The sequence below is a fragment of the Panthera leo genome, chromosome A2 (assembly GCF_018350215.1).
Source record: "Panthera leo isolate Ple1 chromosome A2, P.leo_Ple1_pat1.1, whole genome shotgun sequence".
In the NCBI taxonomy this organism is placed as follows: domain Eukaryota; kingdom Metazoa; phylum Chordata; class Mammalia; order Carnivora; family Felidae; genus Panthera; species Panthera leo.
In genome coordinates, this window is record NC_056680.1 from 75,264,100 (window position 1) to 75,279,894 (window position 15,795).

Consider the following 15,795-nt stretch of genomic DNA (forward strand, 5'->3'; position numbering starts at 1 on the left):
CAGCCACAGCGAATAATGTCCTTTCCTGTTAATGACCTGACTTTACTGGTCATTGGCTTTCGGTCCTCAGACCCTCTTCTTGCCTCTCTGCTTTTACTGATGCATTCAGATTTCCTTTTTGCCTTATCCAACTTGAACTTCCCACTTGATCCTTGGCGGTTCTCTCACCTCTGATTTGAAGATGTTTGCAACCCAAGACCCTTGGAGCCTGGTTTTCCAGGGGTAGGGGATTTGCACAATGAATGTATAATATGTCACCTAACATATCACCAGCACTTACTCTGTTCACTGCAGAGAACAACAACCAGCCCCTCCGTGGTGCCATGAGACATGATTATTGAGAAAAGTGTGTGTGAAGGGGAGGATAGGACAGAGGGAGTAGGTGATGAGTGTGAGGGTTGCTGTGTTTCTCCTTTATGCAAATGACCTTATTTCAGATTAAGCCAGGCAGTGCTGAATCTGACCCAAGTGCAGGAAAGGGCAGAGCTCTGCTGAGTTATTCTAACAGCAACCTGAAGGAACTGGGTGGAGCCACGGAAACTGGGAAAGGAGGAACCATAAATAACAGTCAAGATTAGCTGTGAACTTGTAGCAACATAGGGGGCATAAGGGCTTTGGTTGGAATCCTCACTATAATAGTGGGGTAGGGAGGAGCAGTTACTGAGTGCCTGCCTTCACCGGGAGAATGTACCTCCATGCTGGTGCACTACCTTCACACTTGAAACTGTAATTTCTAGAACAGTATGGCTAGAAGTGTAGGCCTTGTGTTGATAGGAATTTCTGTCTCGAATGCTATACCTTGCCTTTTATGCTACGTTTCATTAAGTGATTCTACAGACCGTCTAACCCTATTATCCTTTATGGTAATTGTAGGGCTAAATAAGGGGTAAAATGTGTCCATGCAGAACAAGTCAGATTCCAGATATCCTACCCAAAAGAAAACATTTCAACGGTTACATGTGATGCTTCATTAGTACTGTTATTTATTATACCAACACGTATGGCAAGTTTTCTGTATCTGATAGAACATCTCTGTTCTTGCTCACTTGAAGGATGGGCCTTTCCTCTCCTGAATTGATTCCTACCAAGGCCAAGAGATGGCTTTTTGGCTGGGTACACCACTTACTTCCCATCCCCACACTGAGCATCCCAAAACCTTCGTCTGCAAAGCCCTGGCTCTATTTGAGCTGCCATTGGACTGGGCCTCCAGTCACAATCAGGGAAAGTAGTTTTTCTGAGAGCCTCTCTTGGACTGGAGCTGTGGCTCTTGTACCCACATCCAAAATAAAATTAAAGTGTCTCCCATGAAAAAAGTTTGGGACCCACGGTATGAATCCTACCTCTCTGGAACAGATGTCTTGGCTTTTTCAACACTGCTGGGCCCAATTAACTCTTTCCAGTGTTGTAAACAATTGTCTCTCAATAAAACAAGGGCTAGAGATGGACCGCTGTTAAAAGAAAAAAAAAAGCCGTATATTATGGCTCAGTAGCTAAATATGTATAGATAATACAAGTCGAGATGATTCTTTTACCAAGACTCTAAGACTAATTTCCATCAGTGTACTCCCAAGAGTATATTGAGCACCTTATACAAGTATGGAAGCAGACTAAGGAAGGGAAGAGAAGGACCTTGGTTCTGATAGACAGGTTCCTATATAGTATTCCCATATTCCTGCTGATTCATGTACCCTTGCTGGATTTCTGTCCCAGCTGCTATTTCACTTACCCTTCCAGAAACCTGACAGATTTCTAGCATCTTATTCTCCTTGGACTAATGATCGCTAGGACTACCAAAACCCTCGAGAGTCAGTGAGTTCTCTACTTGGACATGATGTCACACACCACAGATTTCTGGCACTCGACTCAGCGGATTCCAGTGACTTCACTTGGGCCTTTCCATTGCTCCAGTAGCATTCCAGGGGGACGAGAGCAGATGAGACAGTTGAGCAGAGACTTGAGGTGGGGGTGAGACTGGCAAAGAAGGAGACTCAGCACATGGTTACAGAACTGAGAGGTGTGGCAGCTTGACCAGGGCAGGTTCAGAAGAAGATTTAAATGATTCAAAACTCAACCAAACAAACCACAAGAGACTCTTAAAGACAGAGAACAAACTGAGGGTTGATGGAGGGACGTGGGTGGGGAATGGGCCAGATGGGTGACGGGTACTAAAGAGGGCACTTGTTGGGATGAGCACTGGGTGTTGTACGGAAGTGATGAATCACCGAATTCTACTCTGAAACCAAAATCGCATTGTATGTCAATGAACTAGAATTTAAATGGATAAATAAGACTAAATCAGATTGCGCCTTCTAAACCTGAAATCTACTTTACCTGGTCATTTTTTTTATAAGATTTTCAAAATAATCTTCATTTTCATATTCCTTGCACAGTGTTTGTGCTTCTTCTTCTGACAATACGATTGGTCTCTGCATCAGTATTTTAAAGCCTTCATCATGGATGATACCTAAAACATTCTCTAAATAAAAAGTCACATGATAAGTGTTAAACTGATGGGTTGCTGGCTATCCATACCAGACTGAATGTATTATTATGAAGGCATATAATGCCTCTCATCCTCATATGAAATTTAGAAGTTGGCAAAAATAGCTTCTCAGATTTTAAGGTGAACAGCATTCTTAACGTACCGAATTATGATTTATGTCGCTGTGTCTGATTTTTCGTCACACAGGAATCACACACATGCATACACACAAGCAGAGGTGTCTCACTAGTAAACCTTTTCCTTAGGTGCACACACGAGCGTGTGCGTGGGTATAGACAGTAACCAAAATAACCAGTTAACACAATTACATAAGTATGTGTAAACAGTTTATATCTTCACTAGCCCTATTTTACTTGTCCCACTTGGGGAGAAACACGATGATTGGAAACCCAAAAGTATTTCTCAGTCTCCTCCTTCTCTGGCGACGTCCCACTGTGGAAGTCTAGAAAATGCAATACTCAACTTCTCCAACCTCCCTTATGGACAGGTGGCGATGCTGCCCAGATCTGGTCAATGATACACAAAGGACCTGGACTGGGGCTGCTTCTGAGAGAGGTACCCAGGGGGACGGCTTCCCTGCCCTACACCACCTTCTGTCCTGTCTAAGGCATTTCAGCGGCATGAGGCCTAGAGCTGTGAGGCCATCTTGTAACAAAGAAGGCAAAACCCAAAACACAAATGCTGACTCAGGGCCCGGACAGCACTGGGCCCCACTCAAAGCCAAAAATGCAACCTAGCTGAAAATGCATCCTCTCCCCTGCTGGGCATGGAATAGAGTTAATGGACTCAGCCTAAGCAAACCATTGTTAGGAAAGAGTAAAACAAACAAGAAAACATACAAGTTAATAGAGTTTAAGCAATAATATGCTTCAGAACGAGCTCACAGACAAGAGGAAGAAAAAACAGAATGTTTACATAGTTCTTGGATTTTAAAAGGTAGAATCCTGGGGTGCGTGGGTGGCTCAGTGGGTTAAGTATTAGCTCAGGTCATGATCTCACGGTTCGTGGGTTCAAGTCCCATGTCCGCCTTGGGCTGACAGCTCAGAGTCTGGAGCCTGTTTCAGATTCTGTGTCTCCCTCCCTGCCCCTGTCCCCTTTCCTCCTCCCTGCTTCCCTTTCCCTCCTCCTCCTTCCCTCCTCTGCAGTCCCCCCCCCACCTCCGCCCACAAGCTCATACTCTCTCTCAAAAATAAACATTAAAAAAAAAATTTTTTTAAGGAGGAATCCTTAGAGGAGACTGAAATAATTTGTAAGGTTTTTGCATTGCTGAATTAAAAAACAAAAACAAAAACAAAAACAAAAAATGTTTTCTCATATGAGGGTACCTAGTGGCCAACAGTTTAAAAGTGACAGCAAATCCTCAAACAATTTGCATAGGATGGCTTCTTGTCATGGCTTATGAGAAAAGCTGAGGAAAAATATTTAGGGAAAGCAAAGCTCCATAAAGTTAAAGAAACTAGACTCAATGAGCCTCTCCTTAGTTGGCACTCTCTCAGATGGGTGATCACAAGAATTACAACACAACACAGAGGGGCCTCAGTTTCCAATGATTAAAGTAAAAAGCATGGGGAGTACCACTATTTGCAAGATGGTATTGCGTTTCCTTGACCTCATTACTCGAGGATTCGGTTCCGCTTCAAATTCCAATGTAGACAAATATGATAGATATGATAATAACTATTTTATTTTGTTGCATAGTGTCCATGAGGCTTTTCAGACATCACCTCAAGTAATTCAGTGATGCTACTGGATGCATACGTTCAGTGGCAGGTGTGGGGATGCAGAGAACTCCTAGACAAAGCACCTAGCAATTGTAAGGATGCTTCATGGAATAACCTCATCCATAAAAATCATACTTCAAAGCCTAGAGCACTTTGCTATCTTCTATCTCCTCTATCACAGACAAATCGCTAAGTCAGGTGGTTAGTAACCAAATAAATATGGAAAAACCAGTTTATTCTTTTTTAAAAAATATTTATTTATTTATTTTGAGAAAGAGAGTGAGAGAGAGAGGCAGAGAGGGAGGGAGAGAAAAATCCCAAGCAGGCTCCATGCTAACAGCGCAGAGCATGACATGGGGTTTGAACCTATGAACCATTAGATCATGACCTGAGCCGAAATAAGAGTCAGACGTTGAACCGACTGAGCCACCCAGGTACCCCAAAACCAGTTCATTCTTTTCTTTTAAAAAATTTTTTTAATGTTTTATTTATTTTTTTAATTTTTTTTAACGTTTATTTATTTTTGAGACAGAGAGAGACAGAGCATGAACGGGGGAGGGCCAGAGAGAGAGGGAGACACAGAATCCGAAGCAGGCTCTAGGCTCTGAGCTGTCAGCACAGAGCCCGACGCAGGGCTGGAACTCACGGAGCGCGAGATCATGACCTGAGCCAAAGTCGGATGCTTAACCGACTGAGCCACCCAGGTGCCCCTAATGTTTTATTTTTGAGAGAAACAAAGAGTGAGAGCAAGGGAGGGGCAGAAAGAGGGAGACACAGAATCCGAGGCAGGCTGCAGGTTCTGAGCTGTCAGAACAGAGCCCAACGTGGGGCTCGAACTCTTGAACCATGAGTTCATGACCTGAGCCAAAGTCGGAGGCTTAACTGACTGAGCCACCCAGGTGCCCCATGACCAATTCATTCTGATATATCTACAAAATCTTGGAAATTTTTGAGTAATGAGGGAAAATTCTACAAGTATCTAAGTCAAACAAACAAAACATAATAAAAACTGAATTATCTGCAAAGGAACAAAAACCAGGCTGAAAACAGACTTTCCTCCTCAATGCAAAAAGTCTATAGGTTTGGGGATGGGGGATTTATTTCTTAAAAATATATAGTCAGGTAAGTTTCCTTTATACACAAAGGTAACAAAAGATATTCTTAAATATGCCAGCGTTCAGAAAACGAAAGAAGTACATATCTTTTTCAAAAACGTGTTTAAATATATGCCTCAGGTGTGGGGTGCCTGGGTGGCTCAGTCAGTTAGGCATCCGGCTTCAGCTCAGGTCATGATCTCATGGTTTGTGAGTTCGAGCCCCACGTCTGGCTCTGCACTGACAGCTCAGAACCTGGAGCCTGCTTCGGATTCTGTGTCACCCTCTCTCTCTGCCCCTCCCCCACTCACGCTGTCTCTCTCTCTCTCTCAAAAATAAACATTAAAAAATTAAAATATATATATATGTATATATATATATATATACATATATATATATATATTTCAGGTAACTGAGAAAATATAACTAAGTGATTAAAAAGTGGGAAATTAATAGATCTAAGGACTGTGGGAACAGGAAAACCAATTTATATAAGAAAAATTCTAAACATACCCGTTGTAAACCTGACCATAAACAAGATATAAATTGCAAAATATTATCAAAAGATAAGATATGCATCATAAAAGTAACATCACCACCACCATCGGTATACTAAAACTTCAAACAACAGTCACAAAAATTAAGACCACAGATATTATAACTGGGGTGGGGTTGAGCATGGAGAGAGGAATAAAACTCTGCTAAACTCCATCTTGTGGGATGGAGACTTGGGAGGATATCCCCATTTTAGGAGGCTTCTTCGTTTTGATTTTGCTTTTTCCCTCTCCTGGACCTACTAGAAGGTAAGCCCCAGCCATGAAATGTACTGTGAAGGGAGCGGAGGCCCTGCAAGCACCTAAAACTGAGAGCAAGTCCTTCCCTTTAACCAGTGAGCCTGGGAAGGGGGGCCTCTGTGGCCTGAACAGTGTGGGGAAAACCCTGTTACTTTTTTTCTCACCTCCACATTTTTCCTCACATTTAGGAGGCAGTCCTAAACGTGGGCTGTGCCCAATCACACAGGGAGGCTAAAACCCCAGATATCCATCCAGAGGACAAAGAACAGCGGCTTATGAGATACAGCCAGAGATGGTGGGGACCGGGGGGGAAAGCGACTGACTAGACCTGTGTTTGAAGTAGTGGACTGACCCCCCAAGCAATGACTATGGTTGGGCTGATAAGTGGCAACTTAGTGGCTTGAGAATTGAACCTCAGTATCGAGCATCACCTAGGTCTCCGAGTGAGTTCTAAGCTGTGAAGTCCAGAATAGCATACAAAAACTTTGAAAATGCAACTGACATTGGAAACAACCCATAGAAAGTGGGATGGGACATGTGGTCTTAACCTGACCAACTGACTTCTGAAACAAACAAGAAGTCAACATTCTCTAAAAGACTTTAACACGATTCATCAGTCTCATAACAATACTCAAGTGACCAAGAACTAAAATACAATACAAAATTATGCAACCTATAAAGAACTAAGCAAATCTTGGGGCACCTGGTGGCTCAGGCAGTTGAGCATCCTACTCTGGACTTCAGCTCAGGCCATGATCTCATGGCTTGTGGGTTCAAGCCTCACATCAGGCTCTGAGCTGGCAGTGTGGAGCCTGCCTAGTATTCTCTCTCTCCCTCTCCCTCTGCCCCATCCCCTGTGTCTCTTTCAAAGTAAATAAATAAAAACTTAAAAAAAAAAAAAAAAGAACTAAGTAAATCTCAAGAACTCCAATGTAGATATTGAAATATTCAGATAAAGAATTTGAAGGAACAATTATAATGCTCCATGAAGTAAGGATGAACACTCTTGAAATGACTGGAAAGATGAAAGTTTTCAGCAGAGAAATAGCAGTTACAAAAATGAACCGAATGAGGTGTGTAAAACTGAAAAACATTACAACTGAAATAAATATTCATTGGATGGGCCGAATGCCAACAAGAAGATCACAGATTTCAATCTTAAAGCTAACACAAGTGAAATGATCCAATCAGAACTACACAGAGAAAACAAATTTAGGCCAAAGCCTCAGGAGTCTGTAAGACAATGTCAAAAGTCCCAGATGGTGAAAGAGTTGGCACGGAAAAGATAATTTAAAGAAATAATGGTGGAAAATTCCTCAAATTTGGTGAAAGACATTTATAGATTCAAGAAGTTCAAGGAACCCCAAAGTCAAAGATAAGCTCAAAGAAAGGTATAGTCACATGCATAATAATAAAGCTGTTAAAAACCAAAGAAAAAATCTTGAAAGCAATCCCCAAAATAAATAAACAAATAAAAAGCTATATTACATATAAGGAAAAAAATGCGTTGAATGACCATGGATTTTTCATTAGATACCAGTAAAGCCAGAAGGCAGTGGCACAACATTTTTAAAGTGCTGAAGGAAATGAACTGGAAAACCAGCATTCTATATCAGTACAAATATCCTTCAGGAATGAAAATAAAGACGTTCTGGGGCACCTGGGTGGTTCAGTCAGTTAAGCATCCGACTCTTGGTTTCAGCTAAAATCATGATCTCATGGTTTGTGAGTTCAAGCCCTGCATCGGGCTCTGCACTGACAATGTAAAATCTGCTTGAGATTCTCTCACCCTCTCTCTCTCTCTGCCCCTCCCTGCCTTGTGCTCTGTCTCTCTCAAAAAATAAACTTAAAACATTTTTTTTGAAAGAAAGAAAATAAGACTTTCTTTGATGAAAGAAAACCAATTGAATTTATTGCCACCAGACCTGCTCTTAAAAAAAAAGTGCTAAAGTTCTTTGAGTAGAAGGGAAATGATATCAGAGGGAAACGTGGAACTTCCAAAAGGAATAGAAGATAACAGTAAATATCTGGGTGAATATAATAAACATTTTCCTCCTCTGAAGTTCTTTAAAAAGTCAGCACTGTTGAAAAGCAAAAAATTACAACACAATTTTTGGTGTCTTAAGTGCATATTGCTAAGTGAAAGGAATCAGTCTGAAAAGCCACATACTCTATGATTCCAACTGTATGACATTCTGGAAAAAGCAAAAACTAGAGACAGCAAAAGATCAGTGGTCACCAGAAGTTGGGAGGGAGGAAGGGAGAACAGGAAAAGGGGATTTTTTTTAGGGCAGTGATTCTATTCTGTGTGATACTGTAAAGGGGATACATGACGTTATGCATTTATTAAAAACCATAGAATGTACAAAACAAAGAGTGAACATTATTGTAAACTATGAACTTCAGTTAATAACATTTCAATACTGGTTCATTAATTATAAAAATATTTCACCATAATATAAGGTGTTAATTGGATAAGCTGTTGGAAGGGGGTGGATAGGGATATGGAAACTCTGTACTATCTTTCTTAATTTTTCTGTAAATCTAAAACCTTTCTAAAATATGGTCTGGTCATTTAAAAAATATGTCCATATTTTAAAGGATTTAAGAAGGAAAACAAAGCTAAGACATTCTAAAGAAGAAAATTCTAGGCCCAGATAAGTTTCCCTGGTAAATTCTAATAAACATTTAAGAAAGACGTAACATGAATTATACATGATCTCTTCCAGAGAAGAGGACTGACAACTTCTTATCTCACGTTTATAAGGCTTGCGTTACCCTGACACCAAAACCAGATAAAGACACTACAAGAAAGGAAAACAACAAATATTTCTCATGAATGTAGACACAAAACGCCTCAACAAAATATTAAAAAAATCAAATCCAGCTATTTTTAAAGAGAACAATAGACAACCAAGTGTGGCTTTTCTGAAGGACGCAAGGCCGGTCCAACATTCAAAAATCAAAGTAGTTACTGTATTCTCAAACTCAAGAAAATAAAATATAATCAGATCAGTAGATACAGAAAAAATAATTGAGAAAACACAATATCTATTCATGATATTAAAAAAAAAAAAAACTCCCCAAAGTAAAAACATGTGGGGTTTTTAAAAATCAGGTGAGGGGTATATTAGAGCTAATGTTGTGCTTCACGGTAAAAGACCGAGTGCTTTGCTGTAAGGTAAAGCATAAAGCAAGCCTAACATCTTGCTAGCATCAACAGAGAGTTCTAGCTAGTTCAATGAGGTAAGCGGAAGACACTTCCAAAGAAAGAGGTAAAACTGTCTGGATTTGCAGATGATATTACTGTCCCCTTCACGGGCTCTTGGCCTGATATTTTGTCCTGCAAGGGTGCTTGTGACAATGTCTGGAGATATTTTTGGTTATCGCCCTGGGGGCGGAGAGGATGCTAGTGGCATCAAGTGACAAGAGGCCAAGGATGCTATAAACATTTTACAGTGCACACGATAACGCCCCTTTCAACAAAAGAATCATCTAGCCCCCAACGTAAGTAGGTCTGAAGTTGAGAAACCCTGGTCTACATAGAAATTCCTAAGAAAATTACACCAAAGCTTCTAGAACCAAGTGAGTTTACCAAGTCAAAGAACATAAGGTCAATATACAAATATCAACTGTATTCCCATATACCAGCTATAAAAAAGAACTAAGAGTGTGCATGTATGGTGTGAATTCTTATTCTGTCATATTCCCCCTGCCAGGTGAATATGGGATAAGGCTAAAAATAACTAGCACCCTGGGGAGCCTGGGTGGCTCAGTTGGTTAAAAAGCATCCCACTTTGGACTTTGGCTCAGGCCATGATTTCAGAGTTCACCAGATTGAGCCCTGCATTGGGCTCTGGGCTGACAATGTGGAACGTCGTTGGGATTCTCTCTCTCCCTCTCTCTGCCCCTCGCCCACTCACACTCACTCTCTCTCTCAGTCTCAAAATAAACAAACTTAAAAAAATAACTAGCACCCTTCAAGTGCCAGGCACTTTATGTTTTCTCATTTTTTTTAAGTATGCTCTACTCCCAACGTGGGGCTGAAACTCATGACCCCGAGATCAAGAGTCACACGCTCCACCAACTCAGCCAGCCAGATGCCCCTCATTTTAATCTTCTGAATTTTATACATGAAGAAATAGACTTGGTAAAGTATCAAATCACACAATTAATGAGGAGGTGCATTAATTCAAGGCATTTCAGATATAAAGTCCAATCTTTATTATATAAGTCCTACCATATTAAAATCTACTTTAACAAATTCAAATGTTAGAAAATAATTTGCAAACTCTTTACCTACAAAAATGTGTTATTCTTTATCATTGAGAAATTAGATTAGTATTAACTAAATTTCTTATTTCAGGTGCTTTTTTCTTCAATGTTAAATTTTAAAATAATAGTCTTTGATGCAATTATACTAGGGTTTATTTATACTTATTTCTTACCTTTCTTTTCTTGAAAGAGATCTGGTCGAAGTAATGCCAGGATCTTTTCTAATTTGAGGTTTTTCATACTTTTAAAATCAGGGAAGAACATATCAATAAACTTATTAACGTTAGCTATACCCTCTTCAATATCACAGAGCTGAGATATATGTTGTCTTTCCAGATATTCTTGTAAACTGTGGAAATCCAAAATGTAATTTAAGATTATTGTAAGCTGAAATTTAATAACCATGCTAGAAAATTAAAACTGGTAATAAGTTCACAAATACTTTAATGGTTTAATAAAATAAACAAAAATTAAATTTTCATGTAAAGTTGTATCTTTCTATCAAATCAAAAAATATGCATTTAATTCAATTTTTTGTTGAACCAATCCAAAACTCAATTACATGAAATCATGTATGTTTTGACTTTTTGGGAGGATAAAGAAGACCAACATAAAATATGGTTAAACACGTTTTTCTTTCCTTCATGTTAAGCTTTGCAGGTAGTTTCTACTTTTCTTAAGGTTGTCTTTGAGTCAAGGATCATTTAGAAGAACATGGTGTGTTTTCAAATACATAAGACATTTTGGTCATATTTAAAAAAAAATCTTTTTTAATGTTTATTCATTTTTGAGAGAGAGAGATACAGAGCATGAGCGGGTGAGGGGCAGAGAGAGAGGGAGACACAGAATCCAAAGCAGCCTCCAGGCTCTGAGCTGTCATCACGGAGCCCGATGCAGGGCTTAAACCTACAGACTGTGAGATCATGACCTGAGCCGAAGTTGGCCGCTCAACCAACTGAGCCACTCAGGCGCCCCAGTCATCTTTTTATTGTTTATTTCCAATTTTATTGGATTATAACTAGCAAATGCGTGTGGTGAAATCTTAATTTTAAAAAATGTGTTAAGGCTTTCTTGTAAACAAAGAAAATGTATGTGTGGGATTTAAGGCTACATATATTTATAGAGTATATGTAATTCTATCAGGGCACTTTTTGATGACTATATCTACTTCATAAATGTTGTTTTCACATCATGTCCTTCTTTATTAAATTTAGCACTTGTAATGTTCAATTCTAATACTTTATTTTGCCTGGAGATAGATAGATAGATAGATAGATAGATAGATAGATAGATATATCCCTTTTATTTTTCTTTGTTTCTTTTTAAAAACAAATTTTTAATGTTTATTTATTTTTGAGAGAGAGAGACAAAGCATGAGCAGGGGATGGGGCAGAAAGGGAAATACAGAATCCAAAGCAGGCTCCAGGCTCTGAGCTGTTAGCACAGAGCCTGACTCAGGGCTTGAACTCATGAACCGTGAGATCATGACCTGAGCCGAAGCTGGATGCTTAACCCCTGAGCCACCTAGGCACCCCTGTGTGTTTCTTTTGAACAGAATGTAGATGAGTGCGTTTTTAAAACTTTATTTTGAAAAAATTAAATTGGCAGAAAAGTTGCAAGAGTATGATAATGAACCCTAGATTTACCAACTGTTAGCATTTTGCCACATTTGTTCTCTCTATCCCTCTCATCCCCCTCCCCTCTCCTGTGTGTGTGTGTGTGTGTGTGTGTGTGTGTGTGTGTGTGTGTGTGTTGACTGAACCATTTAAAAGTAGGCTGCAGATATTTTAACCATTCACCCTCCTAAATACTTCAGGAAAGTTTACTTGATATAAAACTTTTATCTCATAAACTGTTCATATTCAAATTTCACCAATCATAAAATACTGTCCCATCAATAGTAATTTTTCCTAATCCTGGACCATACATTGCATGTAATTGTCCTATCTCCCTGGTCTCTTTTAATCTCTAACAATATTCAGCCTTCTTGTCTTTCATGATACTGACATTTTGAAGAGTCCAGGCCAGTTGTTTTGTGGACTATTCCTCATTTGGGATGGTTTCAAACTACTGGATGGACCAATAGTTTCCTATTACTTTCAGGATACGAATCTGTGTCCTTGTCACAAGATGATATACGCAATGTAAGTTTTTCCTATTGTTGGTGATATTAATGTAGTTGAAGTGATATCTCCCTTCAAAGTGTTTTCCCCATTGAAAAGCTACCATTTCCACTTTGTAAATAAGAAGAAATCTGAGAGGACACAATTTGAAAGTGTATATATTTTTCACGCAATGGTTTTAGCACCCATTGAGGATTCTCCTCTGTGTCAATTGTTACTATAATGGTTTTTAACTTTTTTAAACTTTAACCTTGTAATCTCTGTATTTAATGGGATAATTAACCTTTTCATACTTAGTATAATAGCCATATACTTAACTATATTCCTTCCATCTTACTTTATATATACTATTTATTTTAAATTATACTTTCTTCTTTTTTCTTTCTCCCATCTGCTGGTCTGAGCAAGTTGCTATCCATTCCGTGGTATTCCCTTGTTAACATAGAGGTCCCATGTATACTCATCCACTGCATTAATGGTCACCATCTTTAACCTGCTTCCGTAACCAAATGCATATGTTCTGAGTATTTCCTGCATCCTGGCACACACTATTTCTCAGCTCTAACACTCCACCCATCTCCACTTCTGCAAACTCAAAAAAGAACCTTAAAATGCTGTGTTACTTCTTTATCTCATCTTTCTCCTCTCTGAGGAGAATTGTTTCCCTTCGCTTTTTTCCCTCAGATGGAAGTATCTCTTTTCATTTTTTGTTTGGACAAGTCTTCCCTCAAATATCTTCCAGGAGATATATTCCTAAGCATGTTCCTAAACTTTTTCCTTTGCTCCACTAGGTAAAGTGGAGCATCTTCATTAAGATGGGGGGGGGGGGTCTGTTTCTCTCAGGAGTCTGATGACAAGTCCCATGCCAGTCAGAGATTTGTCCTTGTAAGTAACTTATTCTCAGTTGCTGCCAGACAGGCAGTTGGTGGAAAGGGATTACCTAAAGTGCAAGTCACTGGGGGATGCACTGTCTCTAAGAAATTTTAAACCATTTCTTTTATTTTTTTTTTAATTTTAATGTTTATTTTTGAAAGAGAGAGAGAGAGCAAGCAGGGGAGGGGCAGAGAGAGAGGGAGACATAGAATCCAAAGCGGGCTCCAGACTGAGCGGTCAGCACAGAGCCCGACGTGGGCCTCGAACTCACGAACTGTGAGATCATGACCTGAGCTAGAGTCGGACTCAATCGACTGAGCCTCCCAGGCGCCTTAAACCAATTTTTAAACTAAAAGTTGGGCTGCTTCTTAGCATCACCATGCACCAGCAATTCTAAATAGCATTAGTGGTATGTTACTACTCCTCCTTGAAAAAACAAAAACAAAAAACTTTTCTCCACATTCTGAACAATTCCTGTGGTTATAATGTGTTAAATTTTAATAATATATGTGTGGGCTTCAAGTTAGCATTTTTATTATTTACATTTAATAAACAGTGTGCTCTAGCTTCTACTCTGCATATAAGAATCAATTCTAAAATAACAGAGCTATTGGCAGATTGCAATATCTGGAATTTATCAGGAAACAGGAATTTTACGTATCTCTATTGACATCCAGTGAAGATCAATTTTGAGAATGTCACTAGCAAATCATCAAAACTTAAGGCTTGCAAACAAAAATTGCACTTTGTTTCTGTGATAGACTAATATATATAAGTATGCAAATGTTTTCCTTTCTAAGAAAACATATTAATATAATTAAACAGTATTAACCTATTGTTTCATTTTTGATATTATAATATTCATTTTTTACTTTTTGCTTCTATGTTCATATATACACAAAATTTTGTAAAGGACAATTTTCACTATTTATGGGGTTTTTTTCTGGCTATTATTGTCTTGCTCAATAGCTAGTACTAAAAATAATATTGTCATGGGCCGCCTGGGTGGCTCAGGCGGCTGAGCGCCTGACTCTTGATTTCCGTTCAGGTTGTCATCTCACGGTTGTGAGATCCAGCCCTCTGTCGGGCTCCATGCTGGTGGAACCTTCTTGAGCTTCTCTCTCCCTCTCCCTCTGCCCCTCCCCCACTCACTCACACTCTCTCCCTCTCAGAAAAATCCTTTAAAATTTTTATAAAAATAAAAATAATATTGTCATATAGAGGAGAGGGGTGTTAAGGAAATTATCTGCTTGGGGTTTTGGCCATCCTAAGTACACCACGAGCTGTTCTTTGTCTCTGGAAATGACATACAGTGTGTCTTCCCAGGATATTCCCATATCTGTGTTTCTCTGCATCAGTCGAGACTGGGCCACCGTAAACCCTTTCAGTCGGCAAATGCATGTGTTTCTTCGTTTCAGGAAATTTTTTCCCTATTATTCGTTGAGTTATAGCTTGTTCATCTGTTCTTTCTTTTCTGTATGGAATCTCTCTTATTAGCACATTGATCTTTCCAGTACATTCTCCACGTTGTTTCTGGTCTGCTCTCATGAAGTCTGTCTCATTTTTTTTCTGTCCTTTGAGCTACTTCTTGTATCTGATTTTCCAAGGCATTAAACCGAGTCTCAAATGACTATCAGACTGAATTTAGAGTTCAAATCATAATTTATTTTATAGTTCAAATGGGAAAGTCTCTTTTTATGTGTATGTAGCACTTGGATCGCAAGTATTACTATGATGATAACTCCTATTACTATTATTTTATTTGAGGATTTTTCTATCCTTAGTAGTTCTTTTTCACTGGGCTTCTGTTCTGGTGTTTGTGTAGATCTTCCTTTGGCCACTAGGCTCCCCTTGGTAGACAGTCATTTTTCTTGGTTTGTTTACTGGGGCTTACACCTGGTTTTGAGTGTCTTAGGTGATGGAAACCCTATGGCTGAAAGGCCAGAATGACCTCTAGGCTACCAGCGAGCAGGTTGTTGTTCCTCTGGTAAGAGCCATTATGGAGCTGGTCCTCAAAGGCAGGGCATTTCAGTAATCCCACTCAGCTCCATCTTGGGCTTTCAGAAGGTCAGGAAGGCCCAGTGAAGTTCAGTGTCAACCTGGTCCCGGGAAGTCACAAGTCTGTGTTTGTTCTTCCCAAGGCTGGTGGTTTTCTCCAGATTCTTGTCCCCTGTGACCTGTCCCCTCCCCTTCTCTTTCGTTCTGTACACAGAGCTCCAGGCCTCACCTGTGGCCAGATGCTTATTAGTACAGGTTCCCTTTGATTCCAGAGAGGCAAGAAAGGTCTGGAGATGGGAATAGATAGTAGGGGTATAGTATTCAGACTGCTCTGATCCCAGAAATACTTTTAAAGATTATTTTAGAAATTGTACCTATTATCTTTAATTTAAATGAGAGTTTTATAAAAGAAAA

At 39.5% G+C, this 15,795-nt stretch overlaps 1 protein-coding gene across 4 annotated transcripts in view; it reads right to left on the reverse strand.

The window, feature by feature from the left end:
• The window catches only part of NME8 (NME/NM23 family member 8), a 54,499-nt gene that overhangs the window by 15,064 nt on the left and 23,640 nt on the right, over positions 1 to 15,795 (reverse strand). For all 4 annotated transcript variants that reach the window (XM_042914917.1, XM_042914942.1, XM_042914935.1 and 1 more), the window contains 3 exons: positions 10,561 to 10,736; positions 2,332 to 2,476; positions 1,341 to 1,448 (listed from right to left, as the gene is read on the reverse strand). In XM_042914917.1, coding sequence (XP_042770851.1) covers positions 1,341 to 1,448; positions 2,332 to 2,476; positions 10,561 to 10,736 — 429 coding nt within the window. The remainder of the gene's footprint in view (positions 1 to 1,340; positions 1,449 to 2,331; positions 2,477 to 10,560; positions 10,737 to 15,795) is intronic.